Source organism: Oncorhynchus masou, chromosome 17 (assembly GCF_036934945.1).
Source record: "Oncorhynchus masou masou isolate Uvic2021 chromosome 17, UVic_Omas_1.1, whole genome shotgun sequence".
Lineage (NCBI taxonomy): Eukaryota > Metazoa > Chordata > Actinopteri > Salmoniformes > Salmonidae > Oncorhynchus > Oncorhynchus masou.
In genome coordinates this window covers 34,856,240-34,879,118 of record NC_088228.1, presented here as the reverse complement: position 1 = coordinate 34,879,118, position 22,879 = coordinate 34,856,240, and the positions used below count along the sequence as shown (strand labels likewise).

Here is a 22,879-nt window from a genome sequence, read left to right as displayed (position 1 = left end):
ATTGTTGTCCTATGGACAGAGTCTCCCACCTCAGCTGTAGATCTCTGCAGTTCATTCAGAGTGATCATGGGCCTCTGGCTGCATCTCTGATCAGTCTTCTCCTTGTATGAGCTGAAAGTTTAGAGGGATGGCCAGGTCTTGGTAGATTTGCAGTGGTCTGATACTTCTTCCATTTCAATATTATTGCTTGCACAGTGCTCCTTGGGATGTTTAAAGCTTGGGAAATAATTTTGTATCCAAATCCGGCTTTAAACTTCTTCACAACAGTATCTCGGACCTGCCTGGTGTGTTCCTTGTTCTTCATGATGCTCTCTGCGCTTTTAACGGACCTCTGAGACTATCACAGTGCAGGTGCATTTATACCGGAGACTTGATTACACACAGGTGGATTGTATTTATCATCATTAGTCATTTAGGTCAACATTGGATCATTCAGAGATCCTCACTGAACTTCTGGAGAGAGTTTGCTGCACTGAAAGTAAAGGGGCTGAATAATTTTGCACGCCCAATTTTTCAGTTTTTGATTTGTTAAAAAAGTTTGAAATATCCAATAAATGTCGTACCACTTCATGATTGTGTCCCACTTGTTGTTGATTCTTCACAAAAAAATACAGTTTTATATCTTTATGTTTGAAGCCTGAAATGTGGCAAAAGGTCGCAAAGTTCAAGGGGCCGAATACTTTCGCAAGGCACTATATATATATATATATATATATATATATATATATATATATATATATATATATATATATATATATACAGTTGAAGTCAGAAGTTTACATACACCTTAGCCAAATACATTTAAACTCAGATTTTCACAATTCCTGACATTTAATCCTAATAAAAGTTCCTGTTTAGGTCAGTTAAGATCACCACTTTATTTCAAGAATGTGAAATGTCAGGATAATAGTAGAGAGAATGATTTATTTCAGCTTTTCTTTCTTCCATCACATTCCCAGAAGTCAGAAGTTTACATACACTCAATTAGTATTTGGTAGCATTGCCATTCAATTGTTTAACTTGGGTCAAATGTTTTGGGTAGCCTTCCACAAGCCTCCCACCATAAGTTGGGTATATTTTGTCAAATTCCTCCTGACAGAGCTGGTGTAACTGAGTCAGGTTTGTAGGCCTCCTTGCTCGAACACTCTTTTTCAGTTCTGCCCACACATTTTCTATAGGATTGAGGTCAGGTCTTTTTGATGGCCACTCCAACGCCTTGACTTTGTTGTCCTTAAGCCATTTTGCCACATCTTGAAGTATGCTTGGGGTCATTGTCCATTTGGAAGACCCATTTGCGACCAAGCCTTAACTTCCTGACTGATGTCTTGAGATGTTGCTTCAATGTATCCACAAAATGTTCCTTTCCTCACGATGCCATCTATTTTGTGAAGTGCATCAGTTCCTCCTGCAGTAAAGCACCCCCACAACATGATGCTGCCACCCCATTGCTTCCCAGTTGGGGTGGTGTTCTTCGGGGTGGTGTTCCCCTTTTCCTCCAAACATAACGATGGTCATTATGGCCAATCAGTTCTATTTTTGTTTCATCAGACCAGAGGACATTTCTCCAAAAAGTGCAATCTTTGTCCCAATGTGCAGTTGCAAACCGTAGTCTGGATTTTTTTGTGGCGGTTTTGGAGCAGTGATTTCTGAGCGGCCTTTCAGGTTATGTCGATTTACTGTGGATATAGATACTTTTGTACCTGTTTCCTCCAGCATCTTCACAATGTCTTTTGCTGTTGTTCTGGGATTGATTTGCACTTTTCGCACCAAAGTACTGTAACGCTTGTCGTCTGGGGAATGAGAGGAGGACCAAGGTGCAGCGTGGTAAATGTTCATATTAAAACGGTTTTAATGAACACTGAAACAAAACAATACACCACAAACGAACAGTCCTGAACAGTGCAACAAAACACAGAACAGAAAATAAACACCCACAACCAAAATGGGGAAAACAGGCTACCTAAGTATGATTCTCAATCAGAGACAACAAACTACACCTGCCTCTGATTGAGAACCATACTAGGCCCAACACATAGAAATATAACAACCTAGAAAAACAAACATAGACTGCCCACCCCAACTCACGCCCTGACCATACTAAAACAAAGACAAAACAAAGGAACTAAGGTCAGAACGTGACAAGTACGTTCATCTCTAGAAGATAGAACGCATCTCCTTCCTGAGTGGTAAGATGGCTGCAGATGAACGCGGTACCTTCAAGCGTTTGGAAATTGCTCCCAAGTATAAACCAGACTTGTGGAGATCTACACTTTTTTTCTGAGGTCTTGGCTAATTTATTTTGATTTTCCCATGATGTCAAGCAAAGAGGCATTGATTTTGAAGGTAGGCCTTGAAATACATCCACATGTACACCTCCAATTGACTCAAATTATGATAATTAACCTATCAAAAGCATCTAAATGACTTCATTTTCTGGAATTTTCCAAACTGTTTAAAGGCACAGCCAACTTAGTGTATGTAAACTTCTGACCCACTGGAATTGTGATACAGTGAGTTATACGTGAAATAATCTGTCTGTAAACAATTGTTGGAAAAATTACTTGTCATGCACAAAATAGATGTCCTAACTGACATGCCAAAACTATAGTTTGTTAACAAGACATTTGTGGAGTGGTTGAAAAACACGTTTTAATGACTCCAACCTAAGTGTATGGTAACTTCCGACTTCAACTGTATATATGTGTGTGTGTGTGTGTATTTGCCCTCTATATGACTTTGTGTTTGTCTTGAGAAAAGGTTCTGTGCACTTGTGTGCATGTATGCATGTGTACAAGTGAGTATGTGTTCTGCACTGCCTGTGACTCTGAGTGTGTCGTGACTTCCATGCTGCACCCTTGCCAGCTGTGTGGAGGTCAGTTCTGTCCCAGCACAGCCAAGTTCAGTCGGACGGGAGCAGGGTTAATAAGGGAGGTTAGAGATAGGGGGCATATACACTCCCTTCTCTACCTCCCGCTCCCCACATCCCGCAGTGGTATGGTAGTAGTATTATTCAAAGGTTAGAAAGAGGAGGCATAAACATAATCCCTCTCCCCTTGTCCCACTGACCCCACTACTCTCTGCTGCACTGGGCTGTGTATTGGTTATCATGATTACCGTGCGGCCCGTGCCCAATGGGTTAAGCTTCCCAACCAAACCCTTGGGGCGTCGGGGGGGTCAGGGCAACCGTCAGCCAGTGGCTTTGTTCCAACTCACACAGCTAACCTGTGCAAACGGTCACGTCTGAAAGTAAAGTGGGCCCAATTTAGAATATATGGTCAGAATATACTTTCTTTTCATGTTTTTTTTAATGTTTCTTCTGATCTTTTTTGTCATGAATTTGAAAGGGTCAAATGATTGAAGTAATTTTCTGTATTCATTTCACTTGGATTCAATGTCTTTCTGGAGTCCTTGTCTCAGCACATCCTCCCTCAGTTCAGCTGTGGCCTTGATGCTGTCTTATAAATGTGACAATGGAAATCATATCCCAAATGTCTTACAAAAATGGCTTGTTTTTATTCAATACTATAATCTTATTACTATACAACTTACTTTAAATTGCAATATGTACATGCTATTGCAATATTTCTCAAAAAGGCAGAATTTAAGAAAGCAAGACTACAAATACGGTGATAAGTTGATGACCGTGTCTCTCCATGCCCTCTGTGCAATGACCACTACAAGTACACAGCTTCAAGGAAGACCTTTTCCCTTCCTGTGACGTCACTTCCTGTGAGAGAGACATAACTACAAGCATTTCACAACACAGTAATCACCCAGTAAAAGATCACACTAAATTCTTAACTTATATAATTCTTATCAAGCTCAATGACAATGTTATATTTACTCACTGGAAAGATCTTATAATTATTTTAAATACATATTTGTACCACAAGCTGAATAAAACCAGTAAGGGCTGGTGAGATCAAGGTCATCATCAAATCGAATCTGGCCATGCCATGTGTGAATACTGTCTGGATTTAATTTCATTAAAAAAAAAATCTTTGCGAGTCAGGGCTGTGTGTTTTGTCAAACACGTTTCCGGGACATGCTTATGCCTTCCCCGTCTGGCCCTTGGCTGCGTTGTTTCATATCATCTTCATGTTGAATTTCCGGGCTCCTCCGGCACTACCCGTGGCCGCAGGCCCCTCGGCCTTCCGGAAAGGGGTCTCCACTGTGAAATTATTCTTGCGCTGGCCCCGCCCCCTGCTCCATGCGAACAACAACAGGAAACAGAAGAGCACCACGCCTAGGAAGGTGATGCAGCCCATAGCCGTGGAGACAAGGATGGTGGTCAGGTCCAGGGTGAACTTGAGGAAGACACGTGTGCTGTTCAGGTTTGTGTCGTTGAAGAACTCGCCACCGTACAGCGAGCGGTTTGCGAAGAAAGCCGACGCGGCATCCAGCGGCACGCCCCGGACGGTGAGCATGGCAAAGTAGGTGTCGTTGCCGCCGGCGTTGCTGGCGATGCACATGTAGGTGCCACTGTCGGTGACCTGGGCATAGCGGATCTCTAGCGTCCCTCCTGGGAGGACAGTGATGCGGCCATTGCTCTTGGCTGTGATTATTCGGCGCTGAGGGGAGATCCACATGATGTTGGGGGCGGGCTCTCCCACGGCACTGCAGAGGAAACTCACTGGCTGGCCCTCACGAGCCGTCACCTTAGTGGAGTGAATGAATGGATGAATGAAATAATGAACATATAAATTAATTAATGAATTAAGTTTCAGGCACAAAACTGAAACAGGCAACAAAGCTGTAAGTACTACATATCAATGTGTACCTACACTGCAGTTACATTATGCTTACATATACAGCAAAGTGGGATAATAACTCTTACCTGTTGAAGCTTGCGGTTGCGTATCTTGGGCTTCTGGCATGTGAAGTGATCGAAGAGCGCTGAGTCGGTGAAGGTGCTAAGGCTATACCCCTGCACCTCCTCCGGCCCAGCGCACACGGGCACCCTGCCGTCAAAGTTGAGGGTCTTGCGTCTCTGCAGGATCCACAACAGACGGCAGTCACACAGCAGCGGGTTCCCGTCCACCCGCAGCGTCTCCAGGCTGTTTACAGAGTGGAACGATCCCTCCTCCAGGGTCTGGAGTTCGTTGGAGGAGAAGTTGAGGACCCGGATCTGTCTGAGGCCGCCCAGTGAGTGGGGCTCCACCGTAGCTAGGCCCGTGTTCACCATGATCAGCTCCTTGAGCCTCAGCAGCTCCCTGAAAGCCCAGGGCTCCAGAGTGGTGATAGGGTTGAAAGACAGGTTGAGGTGAGTGAGGTGGATCAGGTTCCTGAAGGAGGACGAGGGGACGGAGGTGATGTTGCTGTTAGTGATGGACAACCAGGACAGGTCCAGACCCTGGAAGCTGAGCGGGGAGATGTACTCCAGATAGGGCCAGTTATCGATCTCCAGCCCTCGCAGGTTGTTAAGCTTGCGGAAGTTATGGTCTTCTAGGGCGGCAATGCTGAGGTGCCTTAATCGCAGAGTGACCAGGCTGCGTAGGTAGGACAGTGTCTGGCCAGAGATGGACGTCAGGTTGCAGTGCTCGATGGTCAGGTCCTCCAGCCCCACAAGACCAGAAAAGGCCTTCAAATACAAACAGATTGAACTTGATTAGATGTGAGTGCCAATTGTGGAAACATAATATAATCAATAAAAGGTTAGAGAATGTACTTGGAAAACAGATGGATAACAGCTTACCTTATGAGAAATGTAGACCAGGTCGTTGTCTCCCACCTCCAGGTGTCTCAGACTCCTCAGGTCCTGGAAGGTGTAGTCCAACAGAATCACCATCTTGTTCTCACTCAGATCCAGCGTGGTCAGGTTTCCCAGCTTGGCGAAGGCCCCCATGGGTACCAGCTTCAGCTGGTTCCCCCTCAACTGTAAGACCCGCAGGCTCTGCAGATTGGAGAACGCATTGGGCTCCAGCGTGGCAATGAGATTCTCACTCAAGTCCACTTCTTCAAGGTGCGGGTATGGTGCCAGGTCACCCATTTCCACCCAGCGGAGCCGGTTCCGGCTGAGGTCCAGGAGGCGGGTTTCTGTCGGGATGCCCTCTGGGATGCCGGTGAGGCGCCGCCGTTGGCACGAGACTGACCGGATCTGGGCCGAGCACTCGCACCGCGGGGGGCACGCCTGGCAACTACCTGGCAGCAGGGATATAATGGTAACCAGCAGCAGGGCCGGCCCCCAGAGACTCACCCACCGCCATGGCGTCAGGGACCACACACTGGGGCCCAGGGAGCCAATCATGGCCCTGCTGGTCATGATCTGACTCCTAGCCTATCACAGGCAGGGTCAGTGTACTACACACCTATAGGGAAAGGGAGACAGAGGGAGGAGAGGTTATTGAGAAAGTTTGGGAATAAAGAGTAGAGGAGTAGGGAGGAGAAAGGGAGAAAATGTGGGGGAGAAGGTAGATAAAGACAGTGAGAGGGAGGTTGAAGAAAGAGAGGGAAAGATGGAGAAAAATAGAAGGGAGAATTAAGGTAAGAAATTTAAGAGATGGGGAAGGGATAATGGAAAGTACAGACAGAAAAGAGTGTGGGTGAAGGGAGGAGAGGAAGACAGATGGAGAAGTCTTTTAAAACACCTATCAACACATTTATGTTCATAAAAATTACATTCAGTGTCCTGAATAATCAATGCACCTTACTGTACAACTGACACCATCACTTTATAGCACATTATTTTGCTTATGAAAGTTAAGATACAGATATAGGATCTTAATTGGATCACCGTTCAATGCAGGAAATGTTAAACTTGCATTAGAGGTTTAAAAATACTTATGAAGTTTGTAATTTCCAGACTTTCAGACTTGATTTTCCCTTATGAAAAATGTATCAACCCCTACAAAAATGTCAATTAATTATAATCCACATAATAATTCCCATTTCCTGTTGATGCAGGAATATTTTCCTGCTGTAGCAAACTGGCTCAAATTAAGATCCTACATCTGTAGTGAGGATACTTGTTCATTTAGCAGAAGAAAAAGGGCATTGGGAATCACGTGAGTGAGAAGCAGCCTGTGAATTCATGCATGTTTCCTCCCCTTCTTTCCTCCTCGCTCTATGTGCTTTCTTCGTACCTCGACGCACACTGAATTCATCACACACAACATACGATGCGATGCAAAGAGAGGGTTACCGTGGAAACGTCCCCTGAAATGCCTGTAAAATCTGTGTGTATATGTGTGTCACAGTGTGTCACAGTATATGTGTGTCATGTGTGTCACAGTGACATGAACACAACATTTTCTTCATGCAAAGACACACACACACACATTTTACAGACATTTCAGATAACGTTGTCAGGCAAACCCTGTTGTCTCATTGCCACTATGAGTCATTTTGTGAGAATGTGTGTGCAAGTGACTGTGAGTGTGTCTTTGAATGTGTCATTTTACTTTGAATAAATAAAAAATGCATGTTGTTCCTCTCTCCACTCTCCGCTAATGCTTAAACGTTCCTTCAAGCAACCTGTCAAATCGCCCACTCAATGTTGTCATTGAGTGATTTGCCAGAGGACACCAGCCAAAAGGTTCAGAACGTTCAGTACTGCCCCAATGCACGCACGCACACACACACACACACACACACACACACACACAAAGGTTCAGCATTGATTGCACCGATTCTCATTTACAACAACCTACGGAAGTCAGTGACCTTGGTTGAACATTTCATAAAGAGGATGTGATGCCCCTTCAAGTGGACAGGGAGTGATGACAAGTTAGTGTTTTTATATTGGGACCAGAACCCAGACTTCACCAGGCCCCTGGCTTACAAACCTAGAGCTCCATCTAATTAGTCCTGTATCTCATTCCCTCCACGTCTCCAGTTAAACACTAGAAGAGAGCTGAGATCAGCTCAACACAATTTGCACATCAGAGATAAATGGGAGCGGGATCGACACTGACACCTATGGAACACGCTGTCAGGGATCAAAGATGAAACAGGTACAGTGCAGCCTGTTTAACAGGAATTAAAGAGCCACACAAGAATTTTATTATAAGGAAACATTGAAGATAATTTATTCTCTCTAAAATCTAAAGGCTGCTATTTTAAAAAGACCATGATTAAAGGAATGATGATGCAAAGTATTGGCTTCACTTAGCTGTTATTAGCTGTGAAACACCATGAAAAAAGCAGACAAACTTCTTCAGGATTGGTGGGTTCCCTGTGGGACGGTTGAGCTAACGTGGGCTAATGCGATTAGCATGAGGTTGTAAGTAACAGGAAAATTTCCCAGGACATAGACATATCTGTTATTGGTGGGAATCTTAAATTCTTGTTAATCTAACTGCACTGTCTAATTTACAGTAGCCATTACAGTGAAATAATACCCTGCTATTGTTTGAGGAGAGTGCACAGTTTTGAACATGAAAAGTTGTTAATAAACAAATTAGGCACATTTGGGCAGTCTTGATACATAATTTTGAAAAGAAATGCAATCGTTCATTGGAACAGTCTGAAACTTTGCACATACACTGCTGCCATCTAGTGGCCATAATCTAAATTGCACCTGGGCTGGAATAATACATTATGGCCTTTCTCTTGCATTTCAACGATGATGGTACAACAAAAAATACAAAAGAAGGTTGTTTTTTTCTTTGTATTATCTTTTATCAGATTTAATATTTTATCAGATGTTATATTCTCATACCTTCCTATCACATTTTCACAAACTTCAAATTATTTCCTTTCAAATGGTACCAAGAATATGCATATCCTTGCTACAGGCAGTTAGATTTGGGTATGTAATTTTAGGCGAATGGGAAAAAAAGGGTCCGATCTTTAAGAGGTCTAAGTCTGAGCTGCATTAAAAGTTGGGATCTTAAAGGGATAGTTCAGGTGCGCGCTTAGTCCACTCCTGTACTCCCTGTTCACCCACAACTCCGTGGCCAAGCATGACTCCAACACCATCATTAAGTTTGCTGATGACACAACAGTGGTAGGCCTGAACACCGACAACGATAAGACAGCCTACAGGGAGGAGGTCAGAGACCTGGCAGTGTGGTGCCAGGACAACAACCTCTTCCTCAATGTGAGCAAGACAAAGGAGCTGATCGTTGACTACAGGAAAAGGTGGGCCAAACAGGCCACCCATTAACATCGACAGGGCTGAAGTGTAGCAGGTCGTGAGTTTCAAGTTCCTTGGTGTCCACATCACCAATGAACTATCATGGTCCAAACACACCAAGACAGTTGTGAAGAGGGCACGACAACACCTTTTCCCCCTCATGAAATGATATGGCATAAGTCCCCAGATCCTCAAAAGGTTATACAGCTCCACCATCGAGAGCATCCTGACTGGTTGCATCACCGCCTGGTATGGAAACTGCTCAGCATCTGACCGTAAGGTGTAACAGAGGGTATTGCATAAGACTCCAGTCACAGACTCCGGTCAAAGACTCCAGTCACACAAGTCATTGGCTGTTCTTTCTGCTATTACATGGCTCGTCATCTCTCAGGTACCTGCTTCTATAAACCAATGAGGAGATGGGAGAGGCAGGACTTGCAGTGCGATCTGCGTCACAAATAGAACTGACTTCTATTTGGCACACGCGAGCAGTGTGGGTGCAATAATTGAATAATATAGATTTCAAAATGTATTTTGCAATGCTCGCGCACGCGACGTGAGCGGTGTAGTCAGGGTATTAGTGTCAGGGTAGGGAAGAGGTCAAAACCGGGAGGACCAGAAAAAACTGAGACTAGGAAATACAGAATTTCGGAAAACATGCTGGTAAACTTGACAAGACAAGACAAACCGGCAACAGACAAACAGAGAACACAGGTATAAATACACTGGGGATAATAGGGAAGATGGGCGACACCTGGAGGCGGTGGAGACAAGCACAAAGACAGGTGAAACAACTACAGTGAATACAATTTCTTGATGTAGAGCACAAACACACACACACACACATACACAAAGCCCCTGGTAAACCCACACAGATTGCTGCCTGCTCTCAATCTTAGCCTGAGGCCTATCTGGAAGAGGTCCGCATCTCGATAGAGAGCTTGAATACACAACTAGATATCAAGTTTAGAAAACCAGCCTCTCTCTTTCACACACACACACACACACACACACACACACACACACACACACACACACACACACACACACACACACACACACACACACACACACACACACACACACACACACACACACACACACACACACACACACACACACACCCGCCCTGTCAAAACATAGCTTACCTAGACACCTCATATATCTGAAGGATCCTGCCTGTTTTATGATAGCTGGAAATTGAATTTTTTGGGGGGAACGTGACAAATATAGCTACTTCTTCATGACACAAACTCTGCAGCAACAGATGAGCGATCAAAATACCCGGCCAAGCTTCACTATCACTTCATTGCAAACCAGCTTAACAAGACCACTGAACAACCACTCTCATAACTTATACCAGCCTATGGGTGTGTATGTGTGTATGTGTGTGTGTGCATGTGTGTCTGCATGTGTGTGTGCCTGTCTGTTAGTGTATGTGTGTGTGTGTGCGTGCCCTTGCCTGGCTTCTCTGGCTGTTATTCAGTGTAATGGATGAGGTCTGTAGGTCTCCTCTCCCCTGTGTCATCCTATGGTTCACTGACTGAGTCACTGCATGAATGAGAACTGTGAACTGGGCCAAGGGCAGACCTCCCCCAGAGGCTCCAGTATACTCCATTCCATCACCTCCCCTTCTCCTCCCCTAGATCACTGTTCCATTTGTGGGGTGAGTGATGGAGGCAGTGGGGCCTCTGTCTGTGATGGCTGGTCCTTTTATCCAACTAACTCTCACAGTCTCATGTCTGAATTAGAAATTCATCCATGTTTCTCAAACGTCAAATTTAGAAGTGTTTCAGGTGAAGTTTAGGCATTAACTCAGAATGTTTAAGGTTATGGTTAAGTTTAGGCATTAACTCAGAATTTTTAAGGTTATGGTTAAATTTAGGCATTAACTCAGAATTTTTAAGGTTATGGTTAAGTTTTGGCATTAACTCCAAAATCTTAATGTTAGGCATTAACTTCGAAAGGTTATTAAAGGTTTGAGATAGGCTTCAAACGAAAATCTCAAAAACAACTTTCTATCATTGGATTTGAACATGCAACCTTTGGCACCAGAGGGAGATGCTTATGGGCAGTTGGTGCTTATGCCCATCCACCATCCCTGCACACAACACCCTTGCAAAACCGAAACCTACTTGAACGTAACAGCGCTCATTGTTGTGTGCTTTCCATGTGCTCTCCCGATGCCCTCGGTCATGGATGGATGTTGAATACTGACTTGCATCACGGGTGACCTGGCTGGTTTATCAGATGTATCACTATCTGCTGTTGCAAACTATAAATACTGTAGATAAGTGTTGTCATTGCAGTTGGTATAGTGTTGTCTGTCTTGTTGATGTACTGTATGTGTTGTTACTGTTGTTGATTCATTGTTGTTAGTATGCTCGTGTCATTAGCCTGTCCATCTGTAGGATACCTCAGGGCAGAAATACATGGCTCTGATAGAGAGGATAACTCTGTATCTATACAGGAGCTTCATTTTTGACTCCCACACTCACAGACCAGACAGGTCTACAGCCCTGTTAACACGCATCATTAGTGCAGCCAGATGGCAGTAGAATATCATGATCTCCTAAAAATAACATTTGGAAATCACACATATGGAAATCGATTTCAAATCAAACCCAATCGAGCTACCAAACATTAATAGCTAACTTTGAATATTGAATATGCAGACAAGACTGTGAAAATATTGATGCGAAAACTACAGTTTCTGTCTGGCTCTCCTCATTACTAGGCTGTGGGTTGGTTTGAGAGCTGCTTTCACCACCTGCCTAGACACGCATGCACACAAACACACACACACGTACACACGCACACACATGCACAGGCACAAACACACCACCTAGCTGCGCCCCTCTGTTGGCCAGGGCAGCACACCAGCGGTACCCAAACTCACACAGTGTTGTGAATGTCACACCAGCCAGATGTAAAGACTCCACCTGAGGGAGATGAGAAGGGGTAGAGGAGCAGACCCACCACTAGTCCCCAAACACACAAAACAGCATGATCCCACACTTCACCCAACATAGGCCAGATGTCCAAGCAATACCACTGGCAAATTTAATTTAGGCCTAGATTCAAGTCGGTTAGGTCATATCTTCTTGGATGAAACAAGTAATTTTTCCAATAATTGTTTGCAGAGACATTATTTCACTTATAATTCACTGTATCACAATTCTAGTGGGTCAGAAGTTTACATACACTATGTTGACTATGCCTTTAAACTGCTCGGAAAATTCCAGAAAATGAAGTCATGGCTTTAGATGCTTCTGATAGGCTAATTGACATCATTTGAGTCACTTGGAGGTGTACCTGTGGATGTATTTCAAGGCCTACCTTCAAACTCAGTGCCTCTTTGCTTGACAGCATGGGAAAATCAAAAGAAATCAGCCAAGACTTCAGAAAAAAATTGGAGACCTCCACAAGAGCAATTTCCAAACGCCTGAAGGTGCCGTCATGCAGCTCAGGAAGGAGACGCGTTCTGCCTCCTAGAGATGGACGTACTTTGGTGCGAAAAGTGCAAATCAATTCCAGAACAACAGCAAAGGACCTTGTGAAGATGCTGGAGGAAACAGGTACAAAAGTATCTGTATCGACAGTAAAAGTCCTAGTTCAGCAAGGAAGAAGACACTGCTCCAAAACCGCCATAAAAAAGCCAGACTACGGTTTGCAACTGCACATGGGGACAAAGAATGAACTTTTTGGAGAAATGTCTTCTGGTCTGATGAAACAAAAATAGAACTGTTTGGCCATAATGACCATTCTTATGTTTTGAGGAAAAAGTGGGAGGCTTGCAAGCCGAAGAACACCATTCCAACCGCGAAGCATGGGGGTGGCAGCATCATGTTGTGGGGGTGCATTGCTGCAGGAGGGACTGTTGCACTTCACAAAATAGATGTCATCATGAGGCAGGACAATTATGTGAATATATTGAAGCAACATCTCAAGACATCAGTCAGGAAGTTAAGGCTAGGTCGCAAATGGGTCTTCCAAATGGACAATGATCCCAAGCATACTTCCAAAGTTGTGGCAAAATGGCTTAAGGACAACAAAGTCAAGGTATTGGAGTGGCCATCACAAAGCCCTGACCTCAATCCTATAGAAAATGTGTGGGCAGAACTGAAAAAGTGTGTGTGAGCAAGGAGGCCTACAAACCTGACTCAGTTACATCAGCTCTGTTAAGAGGAATGGGCCATAATTCACCAACTTATCGTGGTAAGCTTGTGGAAGGCTACCCGAAACGTTTGACCCAAGTTAAACTATTTAAAGGCAATGCTACCAAGTACTAATTTAGTGTATTTAAACTTCTGACCCACGGAGAATGTGATGAAAGAAATAAAAGCTGAAATAAATCATTCTCTCTACTATTATTCGGACATTTCACATTCTTAAAATAAAGTTGTGATCCTAACTGACCTAAGACAGGGAATATTTACTATGTTTAAATGTCAGGAATTGTGAAAAACTTTAAATGAATTTGGCTAAGGTGTATGTAAACTTCCGATTGCAACTGTATATATATATTTTTACATCTCAGAACATGCATTTGGGGCTGCTGTAATATTGACCAAAGAATCAAGGTCATATTGATTGAAAATATTCAGCAGGTCACATACATATTTGTCTAGATTTTCTTTGTCATTGTTAGACATGGAGAGCTGAGGGAACATCAAATACATTTTTATTTGTCAAATGCTTCGTAAACAACAGGTGTAGACTTAGACTGAAATGCTTACTTTACGGGCCTTTCCCAACAAAGCAGAGAGAGAGAAAATAACTAAATAATATGAAAGTAATCACTCTTAATAATAAAAGTAATAATGGACACAATGAGTAATGATAACTTGGCTATATACAGGGGGTACCAGTACCGAGTCAATGTGCAGGGGTAATTGAGTAATTGAAGTAAGTAATTGAAGTAATTGAGGTAGATCGGTACGTATGGGTGGCAGGTAGCCTAGCGGTTAAGAGCGTTGGGCCAGTAACCGAAAAGTTGCTGGTTTGAATCCCAGAGCTGACTAGGTGAAAAATCTGTCAATGTGCCATTGAGCAAGGCACTTAACCCTAGTTGCTCTGGATAAGGGAGTCTGATAAATTTAAATGTAACTAGGAATAAAGTGACTAGTCAACAGGATAGATAATATGGATAACAGCAAAAAGTGAATGTTAAAAGGGTTAACGCAGATAGTTTGGTTAGCAGTCTTATGGCTTGGGGGTAGAAGCTTTTCAGAGTCATAGGGCTGAAGGAACATAGGTCAGACCCCCTTTTAGGATATCAACATGATCATTTTGAGAGAGACCTGCAAGATGCTAGTAGTTGTCAGCATGCAAAGCACAGGGTTCATCCTGAGCATGTATAAACTTTTTTTTTTTTTAGCTCTGTCTGTGTGTCCACAAATACATACGTCTGTCTGACTCTGTGTGTCTGTTTCCATCCCTGTGCTGGTATCAGGTAGTGTGTGTGTGTGTGTGTGTGTGTGTGTGTGTGTGTGTGTAAATAGGTCAGACATGTTGACTGGCACGGCTGGTATATGGGCCGTAGAGCATGGTCCTCCCTAAAGCCCAGCCTCCCTCTCCATAAGCCATGCCTGGGTTTAGAGACAGCAGCCTGCTCAACCATCCACAAATACACAACTACACAGTAGACATTTACTATCGCTAGAGGAGGGACAAACACACACACACACACATGCTTTGTAAGCCTCGTAAACCTTCTCACACAAACCCAATTTAGTAGCAGTCAGGCGAGAGCAGTCATCCAGTCAGCAGGATATTCGGAGAGCTTCTACATTACTTGTCACGATACAAATTGAGGCGGGAACTTGACAAGTCTGTACTTTCCCGGGGAAAGTGCTTTCCATAGCTAAGTACCAGTAAGTCCCATATTCAATCCATGCTTAGTTTGCCCATTTTAAGCCCAAGCCAAGCGTAGCACAAGGCTTAGCATCAAATTCCCATTGCTTTACTGTGGCAGTCCCACGGCCTCAATATGAGGTCACATAGAGAGAGAGATAGAGAGAGAGAAGGAAGGAAGGCAGGAAATGGAGAGAGAAGAAGAGATTTCGATAAAAGCCTAGCCAGAAAATATAAACTATGACCAAGACAGACACGAGTCCTCACATGAGCCTCAGCTCATTACAGAAACAAACACATTAACGAATCTTAATAACAACCATTAAATAAGAGTCAGAGAGACAGGTTACCCTAATGGTGATTCATATGTCCAAAGTTTTAGTCAAACGTTCTGACGAGGGCCATAGGATAATGTCTTCCTGCTAAAGAAATCAATACAAATATCAGTTTTCAAAATAAATATATCCGTCTTTTAAACTTGACCAGAAAGCCTATGATAAGTTTTGTCACAGTCAAAGTTTTTTGTGCGATTTTGGGAGATGTCTATCTAAATTTGATTGAAGAGTGCCTGTATCTTGAAAATGAATAACTGCATATCGATCCAAGGAAGGTATCCAAAAGCTGTCATTGGCATTATGAAGTTGACAGGCCAAATTTTCAGGTGGCATGTTGTTAGCTATAAGTGGACCTCTGCTGCTCACTTTGGGCTGGCCACAAAAGTGTCCAGCAGACATGCACACACGCAATCACGCTTGCACGCACACTCACACAATGAGCACACACACACACAAACACATATCGCATGCAGGCACCCACACATATAGACATGGACACACACTGCAAGGTAACAGCATCCCTCCATGGCAGGCACCACTGTTTATGACGTCAGGTGCAACCGATGAATATGGGGCACATTCTGTATGCTCTCCATGTCAAACATTGAGTGAGAGCGAAAGAGTGTGTGCGCGGCAGAGATGGAGAGAGAGCGATGAAGCGTTGAAAGACAGAAAGAGAGAGATGGGGAATTGAGAGAGGTGAGAGATGTAAGGAATAAAGGCCACCGGGAAATTCTTATGTGCTGATGACACAAACCTCTCTGAATGGAGATGATATGTGAAGGACAGACTCTCTCTCTCTCTCTCTCTCTCTCTCTCTCTCTCTCTCTCTCTCTCTCTCTCTCTCTCTCTCTCACCGTTCAAAAGTTTGGGGTTACTTAAAAATGTCCTTGTTTTTTTTGTCCACATTAAAATGATCAGAAATACAATGTAGACATTGGTAGTTCATGTTGTAAATGACTATTGTAGCTGGCCAAATCCAGCTAAAATAGTCATTAACAACATTAACAATGTCCACACTGTGTTTCTGATCAATTTGATGTTATTTTAATGGACAAAAAAATGTGTTTTTGTTTTTTTAATACTAGGAAATTTCTAAGTGACCCCAAACTTTCGAACGGTAGTGTTTATCTGTCTCTCCCTCTCTCATCACATCTTAGATAAGCAAGCATACCACATCTCTGATAGTACAATAAGCTCTTTTTTAAAAGCCTGCAAATCACACTGGAACTAGACATCAGCTAGAATGTCTGACATCCACAAAAGAGCAGAAAACAACAGTCAAAAACTAAAAAAATCAGATATATAGTTTCCTGATTTTTCTTATAGCTCTCAGATATAGGACAGACACTTAAAAACACATTTAATTTTTATTTTATTTTGAGTTATTGTTTTTCTATGTATGAATCTGTTATTCCATGCGTTTCTATGGGCTAATTGCAGTAAGGCTTAGACTTTTAACCTTTCCACGCGTGAGCTTCAAACTGTTGCCCCTTGGGGGGGTGATGTCAGAATGCACTCATTGCTCCAAAATTTGATCGTTACGCAACAGGACAGTTAACCCACGCTGCCCTAAAACCAAGGCACGCTGCCCTAAAACCAAGGCATGCTGCCTGCTAATTATCTATAGGCTATGTTTCAACTTGACCATTTCAAATTATTTGAATTGAGCGTGTTCCGCCTACTCATTAATTCACATAAGAAGTAACCCATTTCACTGTTGCGGACAATTTATGTTTGTGGCTTTACCGAGCCGGACAAACATCTCTCTGATGAGAGCCCAAGCTCTTCCCCCGTGTTTCCCCAGATCAAGTATGCAGACATTTGCGCATCTCTAGTCAGAACAGGCTTTTCTCAAACGTTTCCCCCCTGGCACATTTTCTGGCTGACTCTCACATTGCCTTCATTTTTGTTTTCCTTACAAATAATAACTTTGGACATGTGTGTGTGTTCCTATCAAAGTAAGTGCCTGATTTTCTGTATATTGTGTTGTCGTTTCTACAGTAGCACACATGGTTTCCATGTTTTGACGTCTTTCCATTCACTCCGTTCCAGTCAATATTATGAGCCGTCCTCCCCTCAGTAGCCTCCATTGGTGTGTTTGTGCATATACGTGTTTATGTATGTGTGTGTGTGTGTTGGTTGTGGTGTAAAGCATAAAAGTTGCAATTTATTATTCAATACCGCACTCTAAGGGGAGTACACAGCCCGAGACAAAAAGGAACTAAGTGAGTTTTTGTGTGTCCCACTGTGTGTGTGTGTCCCACTCTACCTTTGTGTTGTAACAAGCCTAGAGACAGAGGGGAGCTCACCCCGTCCCATAACTCTCAGTAATAAGCCTGCTACCAAGAGAAAACAAAGAAACGATCAGCTCCCAGGTGTGTGTTCCTTCACCCTCCCAGTTTAATCAACCCCTATTAATATGAACGGGACCTTCCATTTCTCATTGTGCTATCATTGTCTCTCTGCATCTCGACACACCCATTCCTCACTCAGTTATCTCACACACACACGGACACACACACACTCACATTTTGGAGGTGTGCACAGTGGACAGAACATTTCACTGCAATTCTTTTTGAATATTGGCATCTTCTTCCTGTTGGTGATGAGCTTGAAGGGAACAATAGTGTTGAATGATGAACTGTAGTCAAAGAACAGCATTCTCACATTGTCACGCCCTGGTCAAAATATATTATGTTTATCTTCATTTATTGGGTCAGGCCAGGGTGTGACATGGGTTTATTGTGGTGTGTTTCGTCTTGGGGTTTTGTGGGGTGTATAGCGTAGTCTATGGCTGCCTGAGGCGGTTCTCAATCAGAGTCAGGTGATTATCATTGTCTCTGATTGGGAACCATATTTAGGCAGCCATATTCTTTGAGTGTTTCATGGGTGATTGTTCCTGTCTCTGTGTTTATATTCACCAGATAGGCTGTATAGTTTTTCACGTTTCCGTCTGTTGTTTTTGTACGTTTCAGTTATTTCATGTCTAGTCATTTTTCATCAATAAACATGTGTAACCACCACGCTGCATTTTGGTCCGCTCCTCCTTCAACAGAAGAACGCCGTTACAGAATCACCCACCACAACAGGACCAAGCGGCGTGGTAACAGGCAGGTGCAGCAAAGAGAGGAATGGACATGGGAGGACGAATTGTTCGGAGAAGGACCCTGGGATCAGCCTGGAGAATATCGCCGCCCCAAAGAAGAACTGGAGGCGGAGAGAGCTGAGAGGCGCTGGTATGAGGAGGCAGCGCGGCGACGCGGATGGAAGCCCGAGAGTCAGCCCCAAAAATGTCTTGGGGGGGGGGCTCAGGGAGAGTGTGGCAGAGTCAGGAGTCAGACCTGAGCCCACTCTCCCTGTTTATCGTGAGGAGCCAAGGAGGAGACCAGAACCAGAGCCGGTGTTGGAGGTGAGCGAAACAGAGACTGTGAAGAAGTTAATGGGGAAATTGGAGGAGAGAGTAATGAGGGAGTTGCTATGTTGGTGCATTAAGCATGATATTCGCCCGACGGAGCGTGTTGGGGATTTGATGGCGCCTGGGTCAGCGCTCCATACTCGTCCTGAGGTGCGTGTTAGTCGATGGTGCCAGCCTCACGCACCAGGCCTCCTGTGCACCTTCCTAGCCTTACACGTCCTGTGCCAGCACTGCTCTCAAGATCTCCAGTACGCCTTCACGGTCTAGCCCATCCTGTGCCACCTTCACACACCAGTCCTCCGATGGCAGCTCCCATACAATTATCTGATTCAACCACAAAGAGGTTTTCCAATCCTTCGCAAAGAAGGGCAGCTATTGGTAGATGGGTCAAACATTTTTTAACACTTTATTAATTACACTTTGGATGGTGTATCATACACCCAGTCACGACAAAGATACAATCGTCCTTCCTAACTCAGTTGCTGGAGTGGAAAGGAAACCATTCAATGGTGACTTTAAAACAGTTACAGATTTTATTGGCTGTGATAGGGAAAACTGAGGATGGATCAACAACATTGTAGTTACTCCACAATACTAACCTAATTGCAGAGTGAAATAAAAAATATTCCAAAACATGCATCCTGTTTGCAACAGATCTCTAAAGTAATACTACAACATTTAACATTTACATTTAAGTCATTTAGCAGACGCTCTTATCCAGAGCGACTTACAAATTAAAAAATGTCTTATGTTTGGGGAAAATCCAATACAAATCCTTATTTTTAAGCACAGTGGTGGCTACATCATTTTATGGGTATGCTTGTAATCGTTAAGGACTGTGGAGTTTTTCTGGATAAAAAAATAAACGTAATGGAAATCTGGTTAATTCTGCTTTCCACCAGACACTGGGAGCTGAATCCACCATTCAGCAGGACAATAACCTAAACCAAAAACAAAATAACCAATAACAAAATAACCTAAAGGCCAAATCTGCACTGGAGTTGCTTACCAAGAAGACAGTGAATGTTTCTGAGTGGCCAAGTTACAGTTTGGACCTAAATCTACTTGAAAATCTATGGCAAGACCTGAAAATTGTTGTCAGCAAAGATCAACAACCAATTTGACAGAGCTTTAATAATTTAGAAAAGATAAATGTGCAAATATTGTACAATCCAGGTGTGCAACGCTCTTAGAGACTTAGCCAGTAGAGACTCAGAGCTGTTGTCGCTTCCAAAGGTGCTTCTACAAAGTATTGACTCAGTGGTGTGAATACTTATGTAAATGATGATATCTCTGTATTTCATTTTTAATACATTTGCAAACATATAAAAAAACACGTTTTCACGTCATCATTACAGGGTATTGTGTGTATATGGGTGAGAAAAAATATCAATTTAATCCATTTTGAATTCAGGTTGTAAGACAACCAATATGTCAAGGGGTATGACTACTTTCTGAAGGCACTGTATATTATTGTTTACTAGATGTTGTCCTATGACTATTAACGATTAAGTATTCTGTAACCACTCACTTTTCAATCAGGGTTGATCGGAAAATGCTTTGTTCAAAATAAGACATTGTATCATTGAATCTTTGTACTCCCTGACAAAGGGCATGCAGCCGAAACACGTCAGAGCTTCTAAATCTTGGTTCCATTGACGTACAAATAAAGGCATTTTTATTCATTATATGAAAAATGCCTTCGCCCCCCCTTTATTTTTGGTGACCAATTTACCCCTTTTACCAAAGACCACTACAAAAAATTAATGTGTACCCTAGCAGCGCTTTCCTTCCTTCTTTTATTCCATGTCTCATGGATAACGTTCTCTCAGAATCAGATAGGAACCTTTTCATAACATTCCCTAATGGACATCAAAATACCTTATTATAACGTTATACTGTGCCCAAACCTGGGACCTGTACTGAACGTCCTCTGACGGTCCTGAAGATAAAGTCATGTTTTAATGTTCCTAGAACGTTCTCAGAACATCAGTGGGACCTAATGGGAATGTCCCCACATGTCCTTAGGATGTCCCCTGTTTGCTGAGCAAGCACAGACAAACAGCTATAGATGTTTGGCTGTAATTGTTATTGTCGCATATGGATACACAATTAATCTACTGTATCCATAAAAACACACAGAGATGGTGGTCCAGGAGGAGATAGGGAGGTGATGGGTAAGAGAAAAAGCTGGAGGTGGGTGATTCATGACATGATTCAGCCTTGCTGCCCCCTCTCTACTGCTCCAGCTGTTATGCTAATGTAATAATCTTGCTAATGAGATGATGCACTCATACACACACACAGACGTGCGCATGCACACAAACACACGCAAGCACGTACATGCACACACAGAAACAGACACTAATAATTCTAATGAAGGGTGGGTTGTTGTCTTGCCGGGATGAGTATGATTGGTTAACAGACCTCGTCATGCTCTGTCACCGCGGTAGGGATGCTTGTTCTGGACTCACTGGGGATCCAGTAGTCTGAAGTGTGGCTATCTGTCCTTGTCTTGGCTGTTAATTCCCATCCTTTCACAGTACAGGGATTTCTGAAACAGGGTGCATCTCAAAAGCATTAACTCACCTCTCCTTTCCTCCTTTTGAACTGACATGGAAGAACTGGATGGTTGAAAGACAATTCCTGTCAGGCATCCATATTGCTTAAACTTGCCTGTCTCGTCAGTTCAGTGCAGATGAAGTAGATGAGACAAGGAGACAAGGCCATTTTACACTATTGAGAGCTACCCCTGTGCTGAGTAACGATAGTATCTAAGTCATACACTTTATACATCATGACTCCATAGCTGCAGTCAGTGGCGCTACAATAAGATCATGCCGTGGAACGTGTCCCTTAAGAGCAGGGCTGGAGATAACGCCTGTAGAACGGAACATTTAATTAGCTTTGGCTAAGCTAATGACTTAGACACCTTGCAGTGACCTGCTTTTCTCTATGACTCACACACATACTGTACATATGCACACTGCCAGACACACACATGGGTCCCCAAACACGCAAAGGCACACGCGCACACACACACACACACACACACACACACACACACACACACACACACACACACACACACACACACACACACACACACACACACACACACACACACACACACACACACACACACACACACACACACACACACACACACACACAAGCTGACTTGTACTCACCCACACGCAAATAAGGGGGCTTGGAGACATTATAAGTATGAAGTAAATTGGAAGGGAGATTTTCCCAACATTGCAACTTTGGGACACCGGGTACAGTATAAACAACAAGACTCACCAGGCAGCCACTAAGCACTTGAACATTGTTTTTGCTGAGCTGTTGAATAAAGTAACACTCTGCTACTTCTGTGCCTGTCAACAAAACAAAGAAACTCTTTAACGTTCCTTCGAGATGACACACTTATGCTAATCACACAGCTGATCAGCTCTCATATGACACACACGTGTAATTCCATACATTCTATTTCTACACTGTGACATCCCTTTTTTCCCCCCTCCAGTGCCTAAACCAGTCATGTGATTGGGTTCAAAGGTCAACTCTGTGCTCTTTTACCGTAAATTCACCAGTTGCTGGGAAGTTTCCATCGGTCAGTGGGGAGACAAGGGAGATTGTTGGGGCTAAATGGGGAAGGGACTGGTATACATGATGACCAGAGCTATCTTTCTGGCGTCCTTCCTTGTAGCTTCCAAAAAGAACAGAGAGCCATGGCATGCCATCATTTAGGGAATTGCGCTGCCATAAGTGAGCAAGTCTTTCTGGGTGAGATGAAGAAATCTCTGTGATTAGTAGATTGGCATTGTGCCCGCTAGTACACAGATAACAGACTTACAAGCCACTTACTCTTGTGTGTGTTTGTGGGTGTTAGTGCGTGTGAGTGTGTGTGTTTGCGTGGTGTTGTGTGTGTGTTTTGTGTCGTGATTCAGTCATTTATTCTGGCACACGATTGTTTGTGCTAAATTCTAATTAGCTAGTGAGAGTAGAGGTTATTTAGACTCTTAATACAATTAGGAAGACAGAGTGAGAAAGAGAGACACAGAGAGACAGACAGAGAGCGAGAAAGAGATATACAGAGAGAGAGAGAAACAGACACAGAGAGAGAGTGAGAAAGAGAGATACAGAGAGCGAGAAAGAGAGATACAGAGAGAAAAAGAGAGCGAGAAAGAG

General features: G+C 43.4%; 1 protein-coding gene across 1 annotated transcript in view; it reads right to left on the bottom strand.

Annotated features, from left to right (window-relative positions):
- Positions 1 to 773: 773 nt before the first annotated feature.
- The window catches only part of LOC135558923 (leucine-rich repeat and immunoglobulin-like domain-containing nogo receptor-interacting protein 3), a 63,281-nt gene continuing 41,175 nt past the window's right edge, over positions 774 to 22,879 (bottom strand). The window contains exons 2-4 of the mRNA XM_064993150.1: positions 5,696 to 6,308; positions 4,838 to 5,581; positions 774 to 4,658 (exon numbers count right to left, since the gene is read on the bottom strand). Of these exons, the coding sequence (XP_064849222.1) occupies positions 4,086 to 4,658; positions 4,838 to 5,581; positions 5,696 to 6,262 (1,884 nt within the window). The 5' untranslated portion in view covers positions 6,263 to 6,308 and the 3' untranslated portion in view covers positions 774 to 4,085. The remainder of the gene's footprint in view (positions 4,659 to 4,837; positions 5,582 to 5,695; positions 6,309 to 22,879) is intronic.